This window comes from Stigmatopora argus, chromosome 16 (assembly GCF_051989625.1).
Source record: "Stigmatopora argus isolate UIUO_Sarg chromosome 16, RoL_Sarg_1.0, whole genome shotgun sequence".
Lineage (NCBI taxonomy): Eukaryota > Metazoa > Chordata > Actinopteri > Syngnathiformes > Syngnathidae > Stigmatopora > Stigmatopora argus.
In genome coordinates, this window is record NC_135402.1 from 9,778,054 (window position 1) to 9,799,353 (window position 21,300).

General features: G+C 39.1%; 1 protein-coding gene across 2 annotated transcripts in view; it reads left to right on the top strand.

Annotated features, from left to right (window-relative positions):
* The first annotated feature begins 10,818 nt into the window (after positions 1-10,818).
* LOC144090854 (neurogenic locus notch homolog protein 1-like) overlaps positions 10,819-21,300 on the top strand; it is a 38,933-nt gene continuing 28,451 nt past the window's right edge. For both annotated transcript variants that reach the window (XM_077622722.1, XM_077622723.1), the window contains exons 1-2: positions 10,819-11,122; positions 12,290-12,371. In XM_077622722.1, coding sequence (XP_077478848.1) covers positions 11,062-11,122; positions 12,290-12,371 — 143 coding nt within the window. In that variant the 5' untranslated portion in view covers positions 10,819-11,061. The remainder of the gene's footprint in view (positions 11,123-12,289; positions 12,372-21,300) is intronic.

The following is a 21,300-nucleotide window of genomic DNA, read 5'->3' on the forward strand; positions in this document are numbered from 1 at the left end:
CAATGACAACCACTTCCGTGGTGCTTAAATACACACATCAGGAAGTAATCATGAATCACTCACAGCTGCTCGAACCCAACGGCAAGCCAGGAGGGACAAATGAGCTGCTCCTGACAATTTGAATACAGATTGGTATGAGAATTCTTGAAAAATGACCCATCACTTTACTCATTTTCTGTTACATATACAGAAATAGGTAACAATGGGTTTGATTAGCCTATAGTAAAAATTTATTAAACATTGCTAATTTATTAATAAAAATTAATGTAGACCAGACATGGTCGTGAAAAATGGCAAAGTAGGGTCACCCCTATTACAACTACCTTTTTTTGTGCTGAGTCCTAGTAGCAAGAATGGCTTCCGCTTACGAGTTTCAGCGTGGATTTTCACATTTTTTATTAACTTTAAACAATATATATATAAATATATATATATTTTAAATTAATAGCAGAAAAAATCGAGAAGAAGTGAATCCGCGATAAATGAAGTCGCGATAATCGAATTTCATGACATGATTTATTTGGTGTAGTGCTACAAGGCTGAGTAATCGATTAAATATAGTACGTAATTGGTTGGAAAAAGGCCTCAAATTCATTTGTGCTCCTTAAATGTTTTGTTGAATTAGTGGCGGTTAAATTGTGTATTTTAACCTCCTGTGAGGTCATCAGGCCTATGACCTGGTGACATCACATTTTTGGTTGTCAAAGACTAAAATGTCAACTGTTGGACTACCTGGCGTCCACTTATCCACTTTTACTCGGAAACTACATCATGTAAAAAGATCATTCTTTGTTTTTACACTCATCAGGTCCCAATTAGCCTAAATATCAAAGAGAAAATAAAAATGCATGCCTTGCAAGAGTCTGGGTCTTAGGAGGTTAAAACTGTTGTAAATATAGTTTCCTTGATTTGGGAATATATACTGCCTTTTAGTGGCAACAGTGAATAGGACATAATTCTTGTCCACGATAGGAACTTTATGCAAACATCATGTAAAACAATGATTAGTATCTAATTTATATCAATGTCTAGAGTGGCGTACTTGTTAGGACAATGTTAAGAGCTGTGATCCTCCAGTCAATACTCATATTGAACTTCAGTTAACAAGGCCTCTTATATTTTATGTCAATCTCCATGTGCCCTGCGATTGGCTGTCTTATTCAATGAATCATAAAAATCAATTGGGACTTTAGAAGTGTTGAAAATAGTTTTTATTATTATTTCAATGATATTATTATTTTATTATAGATTAGCACGACGCTAGTGCTAGAATCTACAGTCCATCTACTATGCACTATAGGTACATTGTGAACGCTAAATGTGCCCAAATCACCAAATTAAATATTTTAAAATGAAGGAGAAATATTTTAAGGGACTTTCGTATCATCATACGGGTATGTGGGAAAATGTTTGAGCACTAAACAGGCATTGATTAATGTTGCACTAAAAAAGTGACATTAAAAGCAATGATGCTGGAAAAGCTTTGAGAACCACTGCTCTAAATGATGAAACCTCAGTTTTCCTTCTGTTTTTTGTTTACATTCCACAAGTCTGAATATGAACTCAGCCAGCTAATCTCAGCGGTGAATTCCCACTCTGAACAAATATCTCTTAGCGGATGTCACTCGGATGCACACACATTGTTGTACAGATTCATTCTACACATTGAGGAGCGTCTGTATTCATTTGACTTAAAGAAATATGAATTATTAACTGCCTCACTGACCGGTAATGTCAGGATCTCACACAAGGAGCAGATGTGTGGATACAATACTCGGACGCAAAACTTGGGCTCTGACAAAAAGGCTTTAGTTTAATTGTTTTACCGCGCATGACTCGGAAGTCAGGCACACATAAAATGCATAGAGAGAACAAAGCAGGGACATAGAACACGAACCATATGTGTACAAAATGCTAAACTCATTTGTTTCCATGTTTTTTGTTATATCTATGGATTGTAAAAACCTGAAACTTTCCATGACCCATACAAACTTCAAATTCTTAAATTCTGTCACATTTAAATAATTAAAAAAATAGTAAAATAGTCCATTGTGATTATTTCAACTCTATGTGTCAGACTCGGGTCGCTTCGCGGGCCGCGTTAATGTCAACTCGATTTCTTGTGGGCCTGACCATTTTAGATATAATATTTAGATTTTTTTTAAATAAATGGATTAAAAGAACTGGATTAAAAACCCTGAATATTCAGTTTTTTTATAGATCTAAAACAATGTTTATTTTAGCTTTTTTCATATATTTTTAGATTTTACAAAATGATTTTTGAACTAAAAACAGAAAAAAATGATTAAAAAATTACAATTATTGATTTAAAAGGGGAAAAAATCAGGAAATTTAATATACATCTATACTCTTCATTTTAATTTGATCCTAAAACAGAAAGTCAGCACTCATGATTTACTTTCCCGGGCCACACTAAATGATGCGGCGGGCCAGATTTGGCCCCCGGGCCGCCACTTTGACACATGTGGATTAGATTAACTGCATATGCATTGTGAGTTTTTCAAAAACAAGATCTGGCTTGCAGTCATGAATATCAATTAAATGCAGTTTGACTAGTCGGCATGTAAGTCAATTCATTCATTCATTTTCCATATTGCTTATCCTCACAAGGGTTGCGGGGGGTGCTGGAGCCTATTCTAATCATCTATCAAAACAAAAATCCAAGAGCAAGACAGGAAATATTTGCTGACTTTTGTTTTGCAAACAAAGACAAGACTGACTGACACTATCTTTGAGAAATACCAGAGGTCAGCGGTTTGAATTTATCACCTTTGCAGGTGGACCTGGAAAGAAAATTGTGACCACCAGGTGACCGTGTCCTATTTGAAGGGCCATTTTAATGAATCAGTAAGGGCCCCATGGGTTGGTGCGGGTACTCTTTAACATCTTTAACTTGTGTGTTTCTCCAGTTGTCCTTTCTGTGCCACTTGTCACATACTTGTAAATTACAGCCCATTTCCTGCCCGTTCTCACTGCGAGCTTTAAAGGCATGTGTGTGTGTGTGTGTGTGTGTGTGTGTGTGTGGGTGTGTGTGTGTGTGTGTGTGTGTGTGTGTGTGTTGTGTCCATGTGAGCGGGGACAGCACGGAGCCAGGCCTTCCTGTGCTTCATTGTCTTTCACCACTTGTTTGTTTCAGTACTCTGAACCTAACATTTCTGGTGACTTCATACTTTTACCTGCTGTTTTTGAAAAGTATGTTTTCTAATGCTGTTTTTGGGGAGTTGTGTATGATGGAGTGTAAACGGTTTAATTTTGTAGTTAAGAACATTTGGACTTATTGAGTAGCAATGTGAAGAATTTCATCCAGTTGAAAAGAAAGGAAGCTTTTGTGTTTTTATACTTGATTTAACGCATGTGGCAGCTAAAAATGTTTGAAATCTTCACATTGGGCCTCCTTTTGTAGTTTAGTTTTATCTATTCATGCGATTGTGATGGGATTTATTTTACTTTTTAATGTATTTTTTTTATTATTCATTTGTTTCTGGCCTGATGGAGGAGTGGTGAGCATGTCAGCCTCACAGTTCTGGGGTCGAGGGTTTGTTCCCAGGTTGGTCCTCACTGTGTGGAGTTTGAAAAAGACTACCTTTGAGGGAAATGAAGCCCTGGAAGTGTTTTGCAGTACCAGAGATGGCCACTGGAGGCTGGTTTCTCATCTCATCTCATTTTCTGAACTGCTTTATCCTCATTAGGGTCGCGGGGGGTGCTGGAGCCTATCCCAGCTGACTTCGGGCCAGAGGCATGAGGCAGGTGGACCGACCTGGATTTGAACCCAGGACCCGAGAGCTGTGAGGCCGGCGTGCTAACCACCCGCACCACCGGGCCTCCCCAATTCTGGTAATTGAGAACACTAAATTATGCTTGTTGTGTTCGTAGTGGTACTATCTTAGATTCTGAACCGTTATCTTTGTGTGACTGCCAATCGTGTGTAATATTAATGCACACCTTCGTAGATGAATTAGCACGTTTTAAAGATAATTTATACATGTTTTTTTATGAAAAGAACACAACGTTTCTCGATGGTGTCCGGATTTATTGCCTTGAAAAAAAAAGTGTTCAGAAGTCCTAAATATCACATAAATGGGTTTCATGAACACGCCCGGAAAACACGCCGCTGTGTCGTGAAGCCACCCATAACAGGGAGAAATTTCTACCAAATGGAAGGCTACGGGTGACCTCACCAAGGGTTTGTCCAGTTCTTTATTGCAGTCGATGGCAGTGCACCATTGAACTTTGTCAGCTCTCAGATGATGTTGACCGCATGCACATTGGAATATATAGTCAAATGTCATCTGTCAAATACCAGATTTGAACCAAGTTGTGTTGATTTGCTTTTCCCTCACAATGCATACACAGTTAATCTAATCCACATGTGTCAAAGTGGCGGCCCGGGGGCCAAATCTGGCCCACCGCATCATTTTTTGTGGCCCGGGAAAGTCAATCATGAGTGCCGACTTTCTGTTTTAGGATCAAATTAAAATGAAGAGTATAGATGTATATTAAATTTCCTGATTTTTCCCCTTTTAAATCAATAATTGTAATTTTTTAATCATTTTTTTCTGTGTTTTTAGTTCAAAAATAATTTTGTAAAATCTAAAAATATATTTAAAAAAGCTAAAATAAACATTGTTTTAGATCTATAAGAAACTGAATATTCAGGGCTTTTAATCCAGTTCTTTTAATCAATTTATTTAAAAAAATCTAAATATTATATCTAAAATGATCCGGCCCACATGAAATCGAGTTGACGTTAACGCGGCCTGTGAACCATCCCAAGTCTGACACCCTTGCCTTAGAAGAATAAACTCATTCAGTTGGTCTCTAGAATAAAGTTCATCCCCAGATTTCAGTCATTCCACCCATGGTCCTTTTTCAGAATATTGGGTGAGGCAGCTGAATGATTCGTCATTCTACTCTTGTCGCCAATTCCTGGCCATAATGTAATTTCCTTGAGCCTCTGAATACTGGAAAATAGTCTATTTTTAACCCTACAGCTCCCAGAGGTCCATAATATATCTTAAGACCATTATGTGAAATATTATATGGAATAGTCTAATACATGTGTCAAAGTGGCGGCCCGGGGGCCAAATCTGGCCTGCCGCATCATTTTGTGTGGCCCGGGAAAGTAAATCATGAGTGCCGACTTTCTGTTTTAGGATCAAATTAAAATGAAGAGTATAAATGTATATTAAATTTCCTGATTTTCCTCCTTTTAAATCAATAATTGTAATTTTTTAATGCATTTTTTCTTTGTTTTTAGTTCAAAAATCATTTTGTAAAATCTAAAAATATATATAAAAAAAGCTAAAATAAACATTGTTTTAGATCTATAAAAATGGAATATTCAGGGCTTTTAATCCAGTTCTTTTAATCCATTTATAAAATCAAGTTGACGTTAAAGCGGCCCGTGAACCAACCCGAGTCTGGCACCCCTGGTCTAATATATTGGGTCACCCAATGGTGCAGTGGACGGCTCGGCGGCTGAGTGGTGAGCGCGTCAGCCTCTTATTTCTGGCGTCGAGGGTTCAGAAAATGAATGAATGAACGATGGCGCAGTGATTTTTTTGTGTGTGTGGGCAGTCTGGGTTTGATTCCCACTTGGTTGTAGTAAGATTGTGAGCGTAATTGGTTGTAGTAAGATTGTGAGCGTGATTGGTTGTCTGTTTCACTGTGTTGCCTGTGATTGGCTTGGCCTGTGGTAGGCTCCAGCACCTCCCACGACCCTTGCATGGATAAGCAGTACAGATGATGAATGAATAAATAGTCTAACATACATCAGAGCATATACTTTCATGCATTGTAGCCAAGTACAATATATTAATGTAAAAGTATGAGAAAATAACCCAACAACATAAAAATAATGAGGTGTACTGACAAGTAAAATCCATATCACCACATAACTTAGTTAATACATGTAGATGAGGATTTATGGTCTTGATATTTTATGCAGATTTTGTACATGTAATTATTTAGAGAAGAAATGACTAGCTATGGCTAGATATTTATGAACTAGTTTACTTTCTCAATAATGCAGGCAAGTATTTGCTTGTGATTAAATTGTACAAGTGCTTGCCATTACTAGATATTTACTAACACTAGTTTTCTTGTCAATAAACCAGGCAGGAATTGGCGAACACACGTCACATTCTTGTAAATTTGCACTCTCACGTGAATGAAAAGACTTAAAAATGTCCCCCCCCCCCATACACACACACCCACGCACACACATACGCACACGCACACACACACACACACACACACACACACACACACACACACACACACACACACACACACCGCAAGCAAGTACACAAAGGCAGATGCAATGTTAGATTGTATTTATTGTGGTGGGAAACATACCTTGTAGATTTTAGTAAATAGCAGTTAATGCTATAAATAAGCAGGTTTTTTTTGCGTAACCAGGTTAGCTTTTGATGCTTTATACACTCAAATAATGACAGAATTATACTTACTGTTTTTCAGTTTTGTTTTAGTACTTGAGTTCTGCTTCCACTGTTTCTGACGTGGAACACTATTTTCTCACAGAAGGTTTTAACTGCTTTTTCAAAGCACTCGGGCGTTTTTTTCCATATTAAAAAATGTTTTAAATGCAACAGAGCAAATTAAAGGCGAGGAACAAGGGAGAAAGGTGATAATTGTGACACTTGAGGACCTCTGTTCCCTGCCTCGGAAGCGTCTGTGCTCCTGAGACAAAACAAACAGAGGTGAAGGGCTTGATGGTGGATTGGGCGAGGTGTCAACGTTCATCTTGATAAAAGCCAAAGAGTGCTTATCTTCCAACAGCCTGTTTTACTAAAAACACAGGTAGATGCTAGCCAAGCGTGTCTGTAAACGCTGAGTCGACAAGCCTGAGGTGGGAAAAAATTACAAAGCAAACTGTCAGGAATGATTGTCTCTATGCAAAATGTAATATATGCAAATTACAACAGAATTTGGCTAAAATTGGGTCTTGTTACCAAGTTGTTTTTCCACCTCAAAAAAAGCCTTGCATTTTTTTTTACCATCAGAAAAATCTTTTGCTTTATTTACAACATTGTTTACTTTTTGTAAAACAATGGTAAAGCCACAACATAGATTAGCAACATGCTATCTTAAGACTTTGTTGCGAGACTTTGAGAATGTCAGCCATTGAGGTTAAGTGACATCATAGCGAAAAGTCCCACTTTTTTCCATACCCAAAATTGGCTCCATTTATAGTCACAATTCAAGCTTTTAAAATGATAATAACATTATTATTATGTTGGAGGCTTCTATTTTAAGTTGGATGAGAATTTGTTTATTTTGTGGTCCTCCCTTTTCCAGCCTTGGGAATTCTTTACAGAGCACGTTCCCAGGGTCTTAAATTGTATCGTGAGCATCTTAATGTTTTTCAAAATTCTGAGATTTCTTAACACAGCTATACCAATAAAGAGCATTGACACAGTTGTAATGCGTGCAATGACATTTTGGAGCATTTTAACGCATTCCCTGTCATTCGTTCCATGAAAGGAGCTGAATGTGAAAGATCACTGAAATATTAGAATTCACCACGAGACCTCCAAAGTTCAAAAGGACTGGACGTCTGTGGTCATCGATGAGAGCCATTGCGTTAAGTAGGCATACTCTAAATCTAACTCCAAAATATTCCAACAAATTGATTGACTGTGAATGTTAGTCATTAAAAACCAGTGGCGGTCCGTACATTTTCTCGTTGCGCCTTCAACGGGTAAAATCCACTTCCTAGCAGCATTTAATGATTAAATACAAACACTGGAGCTTTTCAGACATTACAACCGGGCCGGCAGGTGATTTTCCCGGGAAAAGACAGCGATGGACGTCAATGGCGAAACGGCAAAAATTGCACTAAAATTGGGTAAAATCCACTTCCTAGCAGCATTTAGTGATTAAATACAAACACTGGAGCTTTTCAGATATAAGAACCGGGACCACAAATGAAATATTATTTAGGAATATAGCCATATTTTACTCACCAAAAATCCTTTTTACCTGTACACAATATCCATCCTCCTTTCTTTCGCCCTTCTTTTATATCGCCATCGAAGCTAATGCTGAAAGTCGAGCCTGTCCTGTCGTATTTCTGGCATAGTCCGTCTTGAAAATGGCTTTAAATCAACACAACAATATATTTGCTTGTGCAGCTCACTCCAGATACAGTTTGGTAGCTCTGGCTATTCACTAGCCAATCATAGTTGGCGAAAGCGATGATGTATCCCTGGGCCTGCTACATTATTTTTGTGTACAGTTCGATTATACACAGCAATTTGTGCATACATTAATGACAAAAATAATTGATTAATGAATTGGCAGCTTTTCCCATCGTGCTGATCGAGAGATCATTTTTGAACATTCAAATTAGTACAAATCTTCTGCAATTATTGATTTACAAAGAGATTCCCTATACATCTATAATCTTCATTTGAATTTGAGCATAAAACAGAAAGTCGGCACTCATCGTTTACTTTCTTGGGGTGCACAAAATGATTTGGCCCGTGGGCCACCACTTTGACACCTGCGTCCTAACCCAAAGGTTGGTTGTTGAGTTGACCCTCAGCCAGCGTGACCAGGTCAAAGCGTCTTTAAATATGAACTACATTGTAGTAACAGAACATCCATTAATGTGTATTTTTGTGCTTTATCAAGCATTCACCTACGGGATTACCGCACAAGGAGCTATCATTTAATTTAAATATTATAAACCACTTTGCGTAATATTTAATGTGTAGAAAAGCACTAAAAAGGATAATGGGTGTGTTACTCTGAAAAAGAAGAAAACAGCCAACAATGAATATCAATCAATCAAATTGACATTGTCTCGGCTGTGTGCTTCCCAAAAGAAATTGGCCCAATTTAATTCAAAACCAATATAATCCTAAAATTTAGAATTACTGGTTTGATTTTTTTGGCCAATAAATATTTTAAGGATCTCGCCATTCCATTTCATTTTTCGTGGGAGCCCGTCCCAGCTGATTTAGGGCCAAAGGTGGGGGGCACCCTGAATTTGTGGCTAGCCAATCGCAGGGCACAAGGAGACAAACAACCATTCACACTCACAGTCATACCTAGAGGCAATTTAGAGTGTCCAATCAGCCTACGATGCATGTCTTTGGAATGTGGGAGGAAACCGGAGTACCCAGAGAAAACCCACGCAGGCCTGGGGAGAACATGCAAACTCCACACAGGTGGACCGATCTGGATTTGAACCCAGGACTCCCACTGTGAGGCCAGCACGCTAACCACTTAGATGCCGGGCTGCCCTAACTTCTCTCCAATCAGATGTAAACAGTGTTTCTATAGTTGAGATTTGGTCTACTAGTTGTTCTTTTCATTTTCCCTGCCTGCCAACATGTTTACGACTTTTTGCAACCCAACCAACTATGCAGAGATGCAGGTCGTGTAAATACAACACGTCAGCTAGCGTGTTCGTGGGTATAACAGTTTACATGCCCGCACACATTTCATATTCCCATATCCTTCCCCTCGATAATGCAACACGTTTAGTGTGCATGTAATAGTAGTACATAGTACACAACATTCTTGCAGATCTTTCCCATGTTTCCCACGTCGCGTGAGGCCTCGCTCTATTTGGTAGTAATGTTGTCAAGAACCCAAATGTATTCGTAATCAATCCTAATCTTTACCCATAGGGGCTATGACATCGTGCACCAACTACTAGGTCTGTATTTTTGTGAACAGTGAAGCAGTGTTGGTATTTTCGGTGACCGGCATGGTGGGCGTGTGATGACAATGCGTAATGACAGTGATTTGTGTGTTAGTGGATCATTTTTACTGTTCTGCCCTGATGTGGCAGCTCGATTTGAAGGTGCTCTTGTCAAATACTAAATGAGCTGCTGATGACGACTGATGACATAATTATGCTTTTGGTCTAGGCCTCCCTGGGCCACGATGAAATCCATTGTTTCAGGAAATCCTGCGTTTTTAATCGTTAGTTTTTGCCAGGGGCATATTTTAAAGTTTCCATTGCGTCCAGTGACCGAGTGGCCTCACAGTTCTGGGGTCGAGGGTTCCATTCCTGGTCGGGTTGTCACTGTGTGGAGTTTCAAGGTTCTCCCCTGGCTTGTGTGGGTTTTCACCGGGTACTCCAGTTTCCTCCCACATCCCAAAAAATCTGCATGGTAGGCTGGTTGAACGCTCTAAATTGCCACTAGTTATGAGTGTGAATGGTTGTCCATCTCTCTGCGCCCTGTGATTGGCTGGCCACCAATTTAGGGTGTCTCCTGTATGCTGTCCGTAGTTAGCTGGGGTAGGCTCTAGCACCCCCCGCAACCCTTGTTAGGATAAGCGTCTCAGAAAATGGATGAATTCGTTTCGAACTAACAAAAAAGCCGTGTTGACCGCACTAATGTTTGAGATCTTCTTGGGAAAGGGAGCAGAAAAATATGGCAAACAAATGAAGTAAGTACAGAGTAGCAGATTTGGATGGGTAGCAAAATCTGACAAAGTTTAACGTCCAATCCTTTTCGATTGAGAGAGGCTGGTAAATAATCCCTAGTTTAAATTGGATAGGATTTCTAACGCCGTCAATGGCATTGAAAGATGGATATAGGCAGTTTAAACCAATTAGGATTGTTGTTAATAGCAAGCAAGGAGTTCATTAACTATACCTGTATGTTTTTTTAGCAAGATTGCTAGGTAAAAGTTTTAGCATATTCGTCATTGACAAAGTACAATGAAGTGGACCCACCCTCCCTAATCCACCCCACGCCAGCTGCATAAAAATGGAGGTGGGTGGGGGGTCTGAAGTGGGAGGACCGGAAAGCACCGAGCTGCTTCAACACATCATTGAGAACTCTGCAAGCATCAAGTTAACACCTATGACCTGACTCTGCTTTCTCTGCCAGGATTTACTAAAAGAAACTTTCACTTTTTTTGCCGTGCGTGGCTCGGTATTTTGACTTTTTTTTCTTCTCCCCTTTTGCCCCTCACACTACACACCTGGATTACATCGCCCCCCACTGTGGATCTATGCCAACCCCACGCAATTTGTGAAGTAGAAGAGGAGGAATGTATCGTTTCTTTGGGAGACTAGCATTTCTCCTTTCGGCCGTTATCTTCGTCGCACAAGGTAAAAGTTTTATTTTTTATTTTTTTTAATTAAAAGAAAAGGCTTTTTAAACCGGGAGAACTCGTTTTCGAAATTCGGTAATTAAAAAGTGCGTTCCGGGCCCAATTACCCAAACAAAGTGCAGTCGTCCGATTTTCATACATTCGCAATAGTTGCATTATAAACTCGGGTCTTAAACAATCTTATTTGGAAGTGATACTTTTTTTTTTACATTTGCATATTAAGAATCCAAAAGTTTTGCATGCGCTTATTAAAACTTTGTGGAAATTGTTTTCTCGCCGTGTTGAACCGAGCCGGTTTTGAATAACATGAAGGATAATAGAAGTTGGTGCGTGCATGTTAGGGGACGCTCAAGGGGGACTTTTGAGGAGGAGGGGGGGGGCGACTTTTGTCTGCATGTGTGGGAGAGTGTGGTGGTGGTGGTGGTGGTGGGGGGCATGGGTGTGGAGGGGGTAAACAATGCACGGGGAGAATGCTTTATGGCTCGTGCTGGACTGATTTCTTTTGTTCCCTGTTTGAGTACAGCAGCTGCCGCGCGCTTTTTGTTCCCCCCTTCCTTTCTCACAAAGTGTGCGCACCCCCTAAAAGAAAGCCACGCACCATCAGGAAGCACGCCCCCCATTCCCCACCTGTGTCCTGTCCTGTGGCCCAACCACTGTCATATTTTCAATTCAGTATTTTCACACCACCATAATTCGCACCCTTAAAATCGTCAAATTAGACAATTTCTCGCGTATAAGCCGCCCTTGGTTCACACTTTTCCCCTCCATGGTTTTAATTGGGAGTGCAAATGTGTTAATTTGAAGGGAAAATCTTAAGAAAAATCACTGTATGAATCAAAAGCACATTATTAGGGTCAATATCATAAGGAAGTTAGTAATTGATCCAGTAATGGTTGTTTTTTTTTTACTGCAAAACAGAAAATAACCAACAAATAGTAAATGTTAATTTGCCGACATCTACTGGTGGAAAAGAGTATAGCAACGCTGTAAGAGTGCACATATTAGCTATACCCTTGATTCAGTCATCATTTTTTTTAGTTACAAATACGGCTTATATGCGAGAAAATACAGTATATCTTAGACTGCCATCACTACAAAACAGTGTTTTGATAAAAAGACTCGTTAGAATTTGATTAAATCAAAGTTTGTTGTGTGCATTCAACAGGTTTAAAATGCTCACTACCCACGGAGTCCTGCCTAAACGGAGGAAGGTGCGAAGCCGCCCCCAATGGAGATGGAAACTGCAAGTAAGTCAATGGGAACATGTACTCTGGTGGGCCGTCTGGGAATCGGATTGCTTATGGGAGTACAGAGAGCAAGGAGGCAAACCACATATTGCCCCTATTCCCATTCCGGCCTTTGAGTGGCCCCCGTGCCCGGCAACCAGAGGCCCCGGGGCCCTCCTCTAGCTCCGGTGTGTTTTCTGGTCTTCCCCCCTGCCACGGGAGCCAACCGTTCCAATCGAAAGAGGGTGAAAAAAAAGGTCCAACGGGTCTAGAGATGTGCGGAAGGGCCAGTGGGACAAAAGCCCCCCCAACCCAACTGCCCGTTAATGAATGCAAGACCCCCTCGACTGCAAAGTGCGAGTACGCGTCCAGCCCTAAATCTTGTTTTTCTGCTCTTTCACGAGGGCGACAGCTGGGGCTCGCCCGCCGCCCGTCGCCCATTGTTGTGCAGTGGGGAATAATGCTGTGTGACTAATCGGAGTGGGCCTTCCCATCATGCCACAGACACCCCAAACACTCGCTCACACACTCACCCAACCTCTGGCATAAACCCCTCCCAGCCAGCAGCCCTTCACATCCAAAAAGGCTTGTCTCCAGATTACTGAATGGATAAGACCACCCCCCCCCCAGCCCCCAACCCTTTGCATCACTCGTGTGTGTGATCTCCATTAGAAGGCCAGATGGCTGTGAAATCTAATTGGTTTAGATGTCAACAGAGTGAGATTGATTGGAGGAAAGTGCTGAAATTTGAAGGCAAACAAGTGGGAATTAGGGAAGGGGGGAGAAAATTGTTTAGTTAATTTCTCTGGTTCGGATAGGTAAGTATTGAATTTGGGTCTTTGGGTCCTTCAACCCCCCCCAAGATGAATTAATATGCACAGAGATGACACATATCTGATCATGTGGTCAGATTTTGATGCCTATCACATCACTTTCAGAGAATGGGAAAAGATTATTAGTATTAACTCATTGGGTGCCATTGATGATTGGATGTCTATTACAGTGAAAAATCATCACTCAATGCCTGCCTTCACGATTAGAATGGATTTGATGTTGAAAACTGTTAATGGCAGTGAAAAGGGCAAGAGCTAAAATGAACAAAAAAAAAAATCTTACAAAAAATGCATATACAGTACTATACTACATATTTATATTTACGCCAGTAAAACAAATTATGCAGAAAAAGAGGGTAAATTGAAGAAAATCACAATCATGAGACCAATGTTTTAATGTAAATTTATTTACGAGAACCAAATATTTTGTGTTCACAACCTTATTTCGTCCTGCAGAACTGATTTGTGGGATAACTTGTTCAAAGGGGGGTCGTGTTGAATTTGCCATTTTCCCCTCCTAAACATTTCCGAGTTATTGCATTGGGACCCAAAAGCAGATGACCCGGACTTGACTTCCATGCAAAAATATGTGATCGGGACCTCCCTAGGTTAAACTCTCTTTAACTTATCTGGAAAAAATCCACAACCTTTGGAAAGTCTGTGGAAGCCTGGTCGGCCGGAGCCAGAGCTGAGATTAGAACGATGCCTAAGCGCTAACCACTAATCTACAACAAACCCCCTGTTTTGATCTTGAAAGAAGAACAGACAAGAAGGGTTGTCATTTTCTCTCGGTTCTGTTTGAGGCGTCCCTTCCTCCACTGTGACTCCAGGGCCGGGTCACCCCCCCACCCCACGCCACCTCTGGGCATGTGGTCGCGGTGGGTGCCTCTTCTTGTCTGTGGGGACAAAAGAGGAGCATTAAGGATGCGTCGCTACTAGCCTGGGGCCATCATTTCACAGTATCTAATCTGCACACTTGCCCCCCCACCCCAAACACACGTGTGCATATGCTTGCATCTATGCGGGCGTCCTTCAACTCTACAGAGTTGTTGCAAGGCTCGGTCCCAATTAAAAGCAGACAACATCGACGCACAACCCGCACGCTTCCTCTTTCTCCTATTAATCATCACATTGCGAGCCTCCGTCAATCACTCAAAACTCAGTTTACAGAACTACTGATTTTCCGCGGGTAACCAACCTGTCTGCACTAGGATTTTTCCGTTTATTTGTGCGGTATTAAAGCATATGGTGACACAGTTATACTGGGTTAAAGATCAAAATCCTCTTTGGGTTCCCACAAAGCGTGAGAACTGAATGTGGATTCACTAGTCCGATTAGTGAGGGAATAAACTGGTAATCAGATGAGGTTTTTTCAATGGGTTTACTGGGATTATATCCCTGTGTGGAGACCATAACTCTGACAATCTGCTTTAAAAAAATCCTGTCAAAAGTTGAGTAAAACAGCAAAAACATGTGTTCTTAACCTTGTATAGGGCAAGTGTCTATTTTTTGTAATTAAAAAAGATGTAAAATGTTTTGCGTCATGTAGGGCAGGCACATTATTAACATTTGGCGTACAAAAGTTGCCTGCATGTCCTAAAATGTCATGTCCATGAGCAGTATGTGGATGCCAGACCTCCATCATAATTGTTTATTATTTAAAAAATCTGTATATTTCATGAAAAAATAGAATTCTAAATGTATAAATTGTTAATAAAAATAAAATAAAACAGAAATATACACTGTCCATTGCCCCCCAATAACACTTTTTTAGGATCAAATTAAAATGAAGATTATAGATGTATATTAAATTTCCTGATTTTCCCCCTTTTAAATCAATAATTGTAATTTTTTAATCATTTTTTTCTGTGTTTTTAGTTCAAAAATCATTTTGTAAAATCTAAAAAATATATTTAAAAAAAGCTAAAATAAACATTGTTTTAGATCTATAAAAAACGGAATACTCAGGGCTTTTAATCCAGTTCTTTTAATCCATTTATTTAAAAAAATCTAAATATTATATCTAAAATGGTCCGGCCCACGTGAAATCAAGTTGACAACCCGAGTCTGACACCCTTGCTCTAAAGTCAAGTATTTAACTCATTGCCTGGCATTGACAATAATACAGTAATCCCTCACTTATCGTGATTATTTTCTACTATTATTTATTTTTTTAAATCGCGACCATGTATGGTCTACAGTAACAGCAATATTCGAGGGATTACTGTAGATGTCCAATTCATTTAAGCCAGCAGGTGTGGCTGTGAATGCTCATTTTTCCCACACTTTCAATCAGACGTGCAAGAATTGAGACGCACAAATGCTAATCACTCACCCCAAAACATGTTAAAAGATATAAAACAATAACAAAGGAGACGCAGGCTTTGTTATTAGGTATCAAAGTGTCTTCCTCTTCCTGTTTCCCACGAAGTTGAAGACTTATAAAACCCAACTTTGTGCGACGCTAATAAGGGCGAACAAAGGTTGCAAGAATGACCCTTGCTGCTTTACCGAATAAAGACTGTTTTGCACCAACAGGAATAAACACAGGAAACACCTGCGACGATTTGAAATCCAGCATTTGACCAAAATAGCCGCACGGCTGGTGTGATCAGACCTCTCTAACCTTGCACTGAGCTGTCTGGCATTGCATAGTGACGGTAAAATGTCTCACTGGCAAAAGCTCGTCTGCGGCAGGCTCCCAAACACACAACCATGAGGAGATACTTCAAACAACTTCTGTTTCACGCAACGTAAAAATAAATATTATAACGACTATAATCTTGTAATTTAACCACTTTTTTCTGACGATAGATGTTCAATTCACTTTATTTCAACTGAAACTGCTATGGATGCTCATATTGCCGTCGATGGCGTTCGTTCATTTGCCACTCCCAATCGCTTGTAAAATAAACTTATTTGGCCAAAAATAAACAGACCAGGCCCATTAGAGATCTACCATATTTTCTCGCATATAAGCCGTATTTGTAACAAAAAAATGATGATTGATTCTAGGTTACGGCTTATATGCGTACAAGACTTACAGGTTTTCTATACTCTTTTTTTTTTTACCAGTAGATGTCGGCAAATTAACATTTTCTATTTGTTGGTTATTTTCTGTTTTGCAGTAAGAAAACAACCATTACTGGATGAAATACTAACTTCCTTATGATATTGACCCTAAAAATGTGCTTTTGATTCATACAGTACCTCAGAAATACCACCTGCGATGATTTTTCTTAAGATTTTCTCTTCAAAGTAACGCATTTGTACTCCCTATTAAAACCATGAATATGGAGGTGAAAATTGTCGTGTGCGGTCGATTGGTCGCCGGTCTTTTGGTGGCCGTCTTTTGGTCGCCGGTCTTTTTCAACAAAAAACAATAAAAGTCCAGGAAAATTTGGAGCTTTTCTTTAGCCTAATAATTAGTAGGACATTAAGTATGACTAAATAGTAATTTGCAGTTTGTATTTAGGGAATTTGAGCAACGTTTTAAATGGTAATTATCACCTACCTTCTGGGCGACCAAAAGACCGTCGACCAAAAGATCGGCGACCAAAAGACCGGTGACCAATCGACCGTGTACCAAAATTGTGAATCAGGGGGCGGCTTAAACGCGAGAAATTGTAAAATTCAACGATTTTAAGTCCATTTTAAGGGTGCGGCTTATACGCAGAGGCGGGTTATATGCGAGAAAATACAGTAATTGCCCTTGAGCCAAACTGAGTTTGACACCATCTAAAAGATGATATGGCTGGCATTTAGTGAAATTCAGTTCTGAAAAGAAAATATTAGATCATCTAAGTAAAAAGTAATCTGAATGAAATTCCTGGTAGAGAGCCGGTCTTGTAAATCTTCCCACTTGGCTCCTTTTTACAAGGTGAGACAGGAACTGCCCAATGGCCTCGGTGACACCTGCCGGGCCAATTTATTTGCGGTAATGCAACACCTCTTAAAAAGGCAGTTTTATTATGTGCTGCCCAACTGAAAGTGTGTTGTCATTTTTTAAACATCTATTTCATCAGAAGTCTACTAAATCCGCCATTTTCATACTGTTGTCTGTACCTTTAAGAGAGGTACACATGCCCGAGCTTAGCAAATTTGGAAAATGGGAGAAAAGAGCCCCGAATTACAGGAAAAATCATTCTTAGAACACAGCAGGATAATCATTTGGCAAATGGTCTTCCGCTGAAATTCAGCATTAACATTATAAATATCAGAAAAGTTTTAACACTACTGTCGGCTTGAATGTTTTCTGCAAGTTTTAGGTAGGGTTTTAAAAAAAATCAATTTTAACAGCAGGATAATCACTCTGAATGTACAGTACTGTATTTTCTTTCCAAAATAATTTAGTTTTTACTTTACTGAATTCATACAGCCTAACAGAACGGCTCCCGCACATGTTTTCGCAAATATCTTGGGTGGTCAAGATCCAAGCCAACAAAGCAAAACAGAAGGAAATTACCAAAACAAACACGCACTTTGAGAGGCAAAGAAAAGGGGAGGAAAAGAGTACTGAAGAAAAATTATGAAAGCAGAGTTGAGGATGTCGTACGTTACTGTATGCGGTTGACATCAGCTTTTCCACAGCGGTGGTATTTCATTTTCCAGCCCACAATCAGTCTGGTTTTGTGTCGTCAGTGGGGGATAAAGTCACCACCGAGAGTGGCAGATGGCAGGCCTGGCCCCATCAGCCGGCAGCGTGGTGGGGGCCGGCATTGAGAGGGGAAAAGGCAAAAGAGGCTGTCCCCGACACAAAAGTGCTTCGGGTCAGAGGTTGGGGGAGCATCTGCTCCCGGCCTGAGGGGGACATTGCGTCGCTGGGAGAAACCTGTTGCCGTGGTGCCTGGATCTTCTTCGGGACAAAGAAGGCACGTCCCAAAAAAGAAGTGGAGAAAAGTTCTCCTGAGGTTAACCTTAGTATTACATAGTAGTAATACATTTTATCCTTTACAATGGGTGATTTCACATTTTTAGTTTAGGTCCTTTTTCATTATAATAGGCATATTGACACCTTAAAATAATTGGCAATTGCTTGGGAAATAAATAAAAAATCGAGAAAAAAAATTGTAGAGAAAAAATGAGCATTGAAAATTATTTTAGATGGTTATGTTATATTTTATTTAATATGATATATTTATAGACAGGTTGACATTTCAAAATTCTGGAGAATGCTACTGCATTTCAGTGTTGATGGTACTTTATGCCTAAAAAAAAAATTATAATTGAGAGTTGGTTGGACATAAAAGCCGCACTTGTGCGTCCCCCAGAAATGTGAAATTAATTATTTTACAAGAATGCAGACTTTTTAAAATGAAATCATTGCACTTTATCTTTTTTTTCTTCACTAGGTCAATTCGATAGCTTGCATTTTATTTAAGCATTTTCCTCACTGCCGCCTCAAATCCATGTTTTGCACGTTATTAATCTCTAATAAATCTCAGTGACAAACACAATATTAATAACCACAATATTTTGCAGTGTTTCGCTAATGCACATGATTAATCCCATAAGTGAATTCTCATCATTATTACAATAAGGTGGTCATATTTGGTTATGCTTTTTAATCAGGATTATTCTCTGTGGAAACAGCCTCTTTTCCACTGGGGGGAATGACTTGTACTGTACCATATAATAATATTATGTCCCTAAAAGACCCAAAATGTGATGTGCATATACATAGTAAATGCCACATCTTGATAAGGCAATAATTGAGGAAAATACATAGTCATTTGCCCAATAAATGGTTAAACTGATTATCAAGGCAATCGTTCATATAACTTTCTAAATAACGCTGATTTTTGAACACGAGGGCACTTCAAAGCCTGCCTGAATCCCTTGGCAGCCTTGTGCCGATTGTAACTGTCTGGACTCCCCACGGTGCGCATGGGCCCGTTAAGAGATCTCACCTCTCGAAAGTCAACAAGGCGGGTTTCGGCAGCCCCGTGTGACACCGGGGGTCGGGCCGTTACCAAAAAAAAAAGGGTAAACCAGCCGTTGGGAAACATCTGCAAAGGAAAGGTTTGGGGAATAGCAAAAAAGGCCCGAAAAGAAGTTGCAACAGCTGATTTCATATGAGTTTTTAACGTTCTCAAAGGAGAAAAGAGCTTGGCAATCCCGCCTTCCCGAGGGGGGCTGGGAAGGGTGGCGAGTGGGTGGGTTTTGGAAGGGGGGAAGGAAGGAGAAAGGAGGGGGATTCTTTCCCAACAGCTGCCCTTATTAACATGCGCACCTGCTCCCTGTGGAGACACCAACAGATGCCCCCCCCACGCCAACCAAACACATAAATTCAAACCATAGCACTTGTTTTTGCTGAGATAAGAGGAACACTGCTATTTACAAGAGTAAAATCAAAACAAAGATAGAAATTGTCGTTGTGCAACCTCTTTTTTTCTGTCTTGACGCATTCGTAGGGACTGCTCAGTTAACTAGTGGTTTGCAGTTTGCATGTTTCCATTTTAATTCAGAGTTTGGCAGTTAAAATTTCAGGTCTGGTCTTGCTCTGTGGACTCTGGCTGTTTTCTAGACTTAGAAAAGTAGAAGCCACTGTGTATTTACATAATTATGACTCCTGAGATATTTGTGGCATGAATCTTTATCTCTGTGAGTTTTATGCACTACAGTTGTTTCATTAAATGTGTCCAGATTTTAATTAATTTAGGTCTTCAAATAATTGAAATGAGGTTTTGCAAATAAGAATATAATAATAATAAAAGAAAAGATTATTTTTAGTATTGAAATTTATTTTTTAAATATTTTTTATGTTTTCCAACATTATGGAATTATTATAGTAATAGATATCTATAGTTAAACAATCAATAAATAAGTAATAAACAAATATGTATTCAAAATAATATTGATTGGGTTTCGTGACCAATCATTTCAGATTATTATTTTAGTATGGAAATTCTTTTTAAAATATTTTTTATGTTTTCCAACATTATGAAATGTACAACTACATTAGTATATTTGGGTTAAATCATAAATATTCACAATTAAATATATTTTAAAATTTACAATAAAAATAACCAAAATTAAATATTTCATTTTTTTTTTACAAATTATTCAAAAGGAAATGGCATTAATTATGGAATTATTATAGTAATAGATATTTATAGTTAAATAATCAATAAATAAGTAATAACCAAATAAGTAGTCAACACAATACAACATCATAAGTAGTCAACACCGATTGGGTTTCGTGACCAATCATTTCAGATTATTATTTTAATATTGAAATTTATTTTTTAAATGTTTTTTATGTTTTCCAACATTATGAAATGTACAACTACATTAGGGATAAATCATAAATATTAACAATTAAATATATTTCAAAATTTACAATAAAAAATAACCAAAATTAAATATTTCATTATTTTTTTTTTACAAATGATTCAAAAGGCAAAGGCATTAATTATGGAATTATTTTAGTAATAGATATCTACAGTTAAATAATCAATAAATAAGTAATAAACAAATAAGTAGTCAACATAATACAACATCATAAGTAGTCAACACCGATTGGGTTTCGTGACCAATCATTTCAGATAGATTTATGTTTTGAAGGGAAGCTGTATAGTCGATGAATGGACACATTCAGCAAACAGTATTAGGAGTGTATCAGCAACTTGGCTTTTTTGTTTGACTGGGAGCAAAGAATTTTTGCTGGAGTCCTGAAAGCAACAGTTCATTGTGGCTTTCCACTGAGCGGCACGTCCTCCTTGATCTTTGCGCTCATTTGGGATGGGCTTTGACAGTATGGGGGATAAAACGCTGTCGGATTGGGCTCGTCTCTCCTATGGGGTCCCTTGCTCCAGTACAATGTGTTTTTAAGGTTCAGAGACAATCTCATCCGGAAGAATAACAGTCCCATCAGAATGGGTGGGAAAATATGGGTGCACCCTTTCCAACGTACCCACACATACAATACAACCTTGTGAACTCTAAGTCACCAGATGTTTGTCCGTGTAGAGGCCTAAAAAAAAAAACCTGGAATGTGACAGCCAAGCTTGGACAAAAATGTCATTTTTACTCAATTGTTTAGTATACTGAAGCTACTCATTTGACACATACTGTATTAAAATGGTAAGACGTTAGAATGTTAACCTCTACTTACA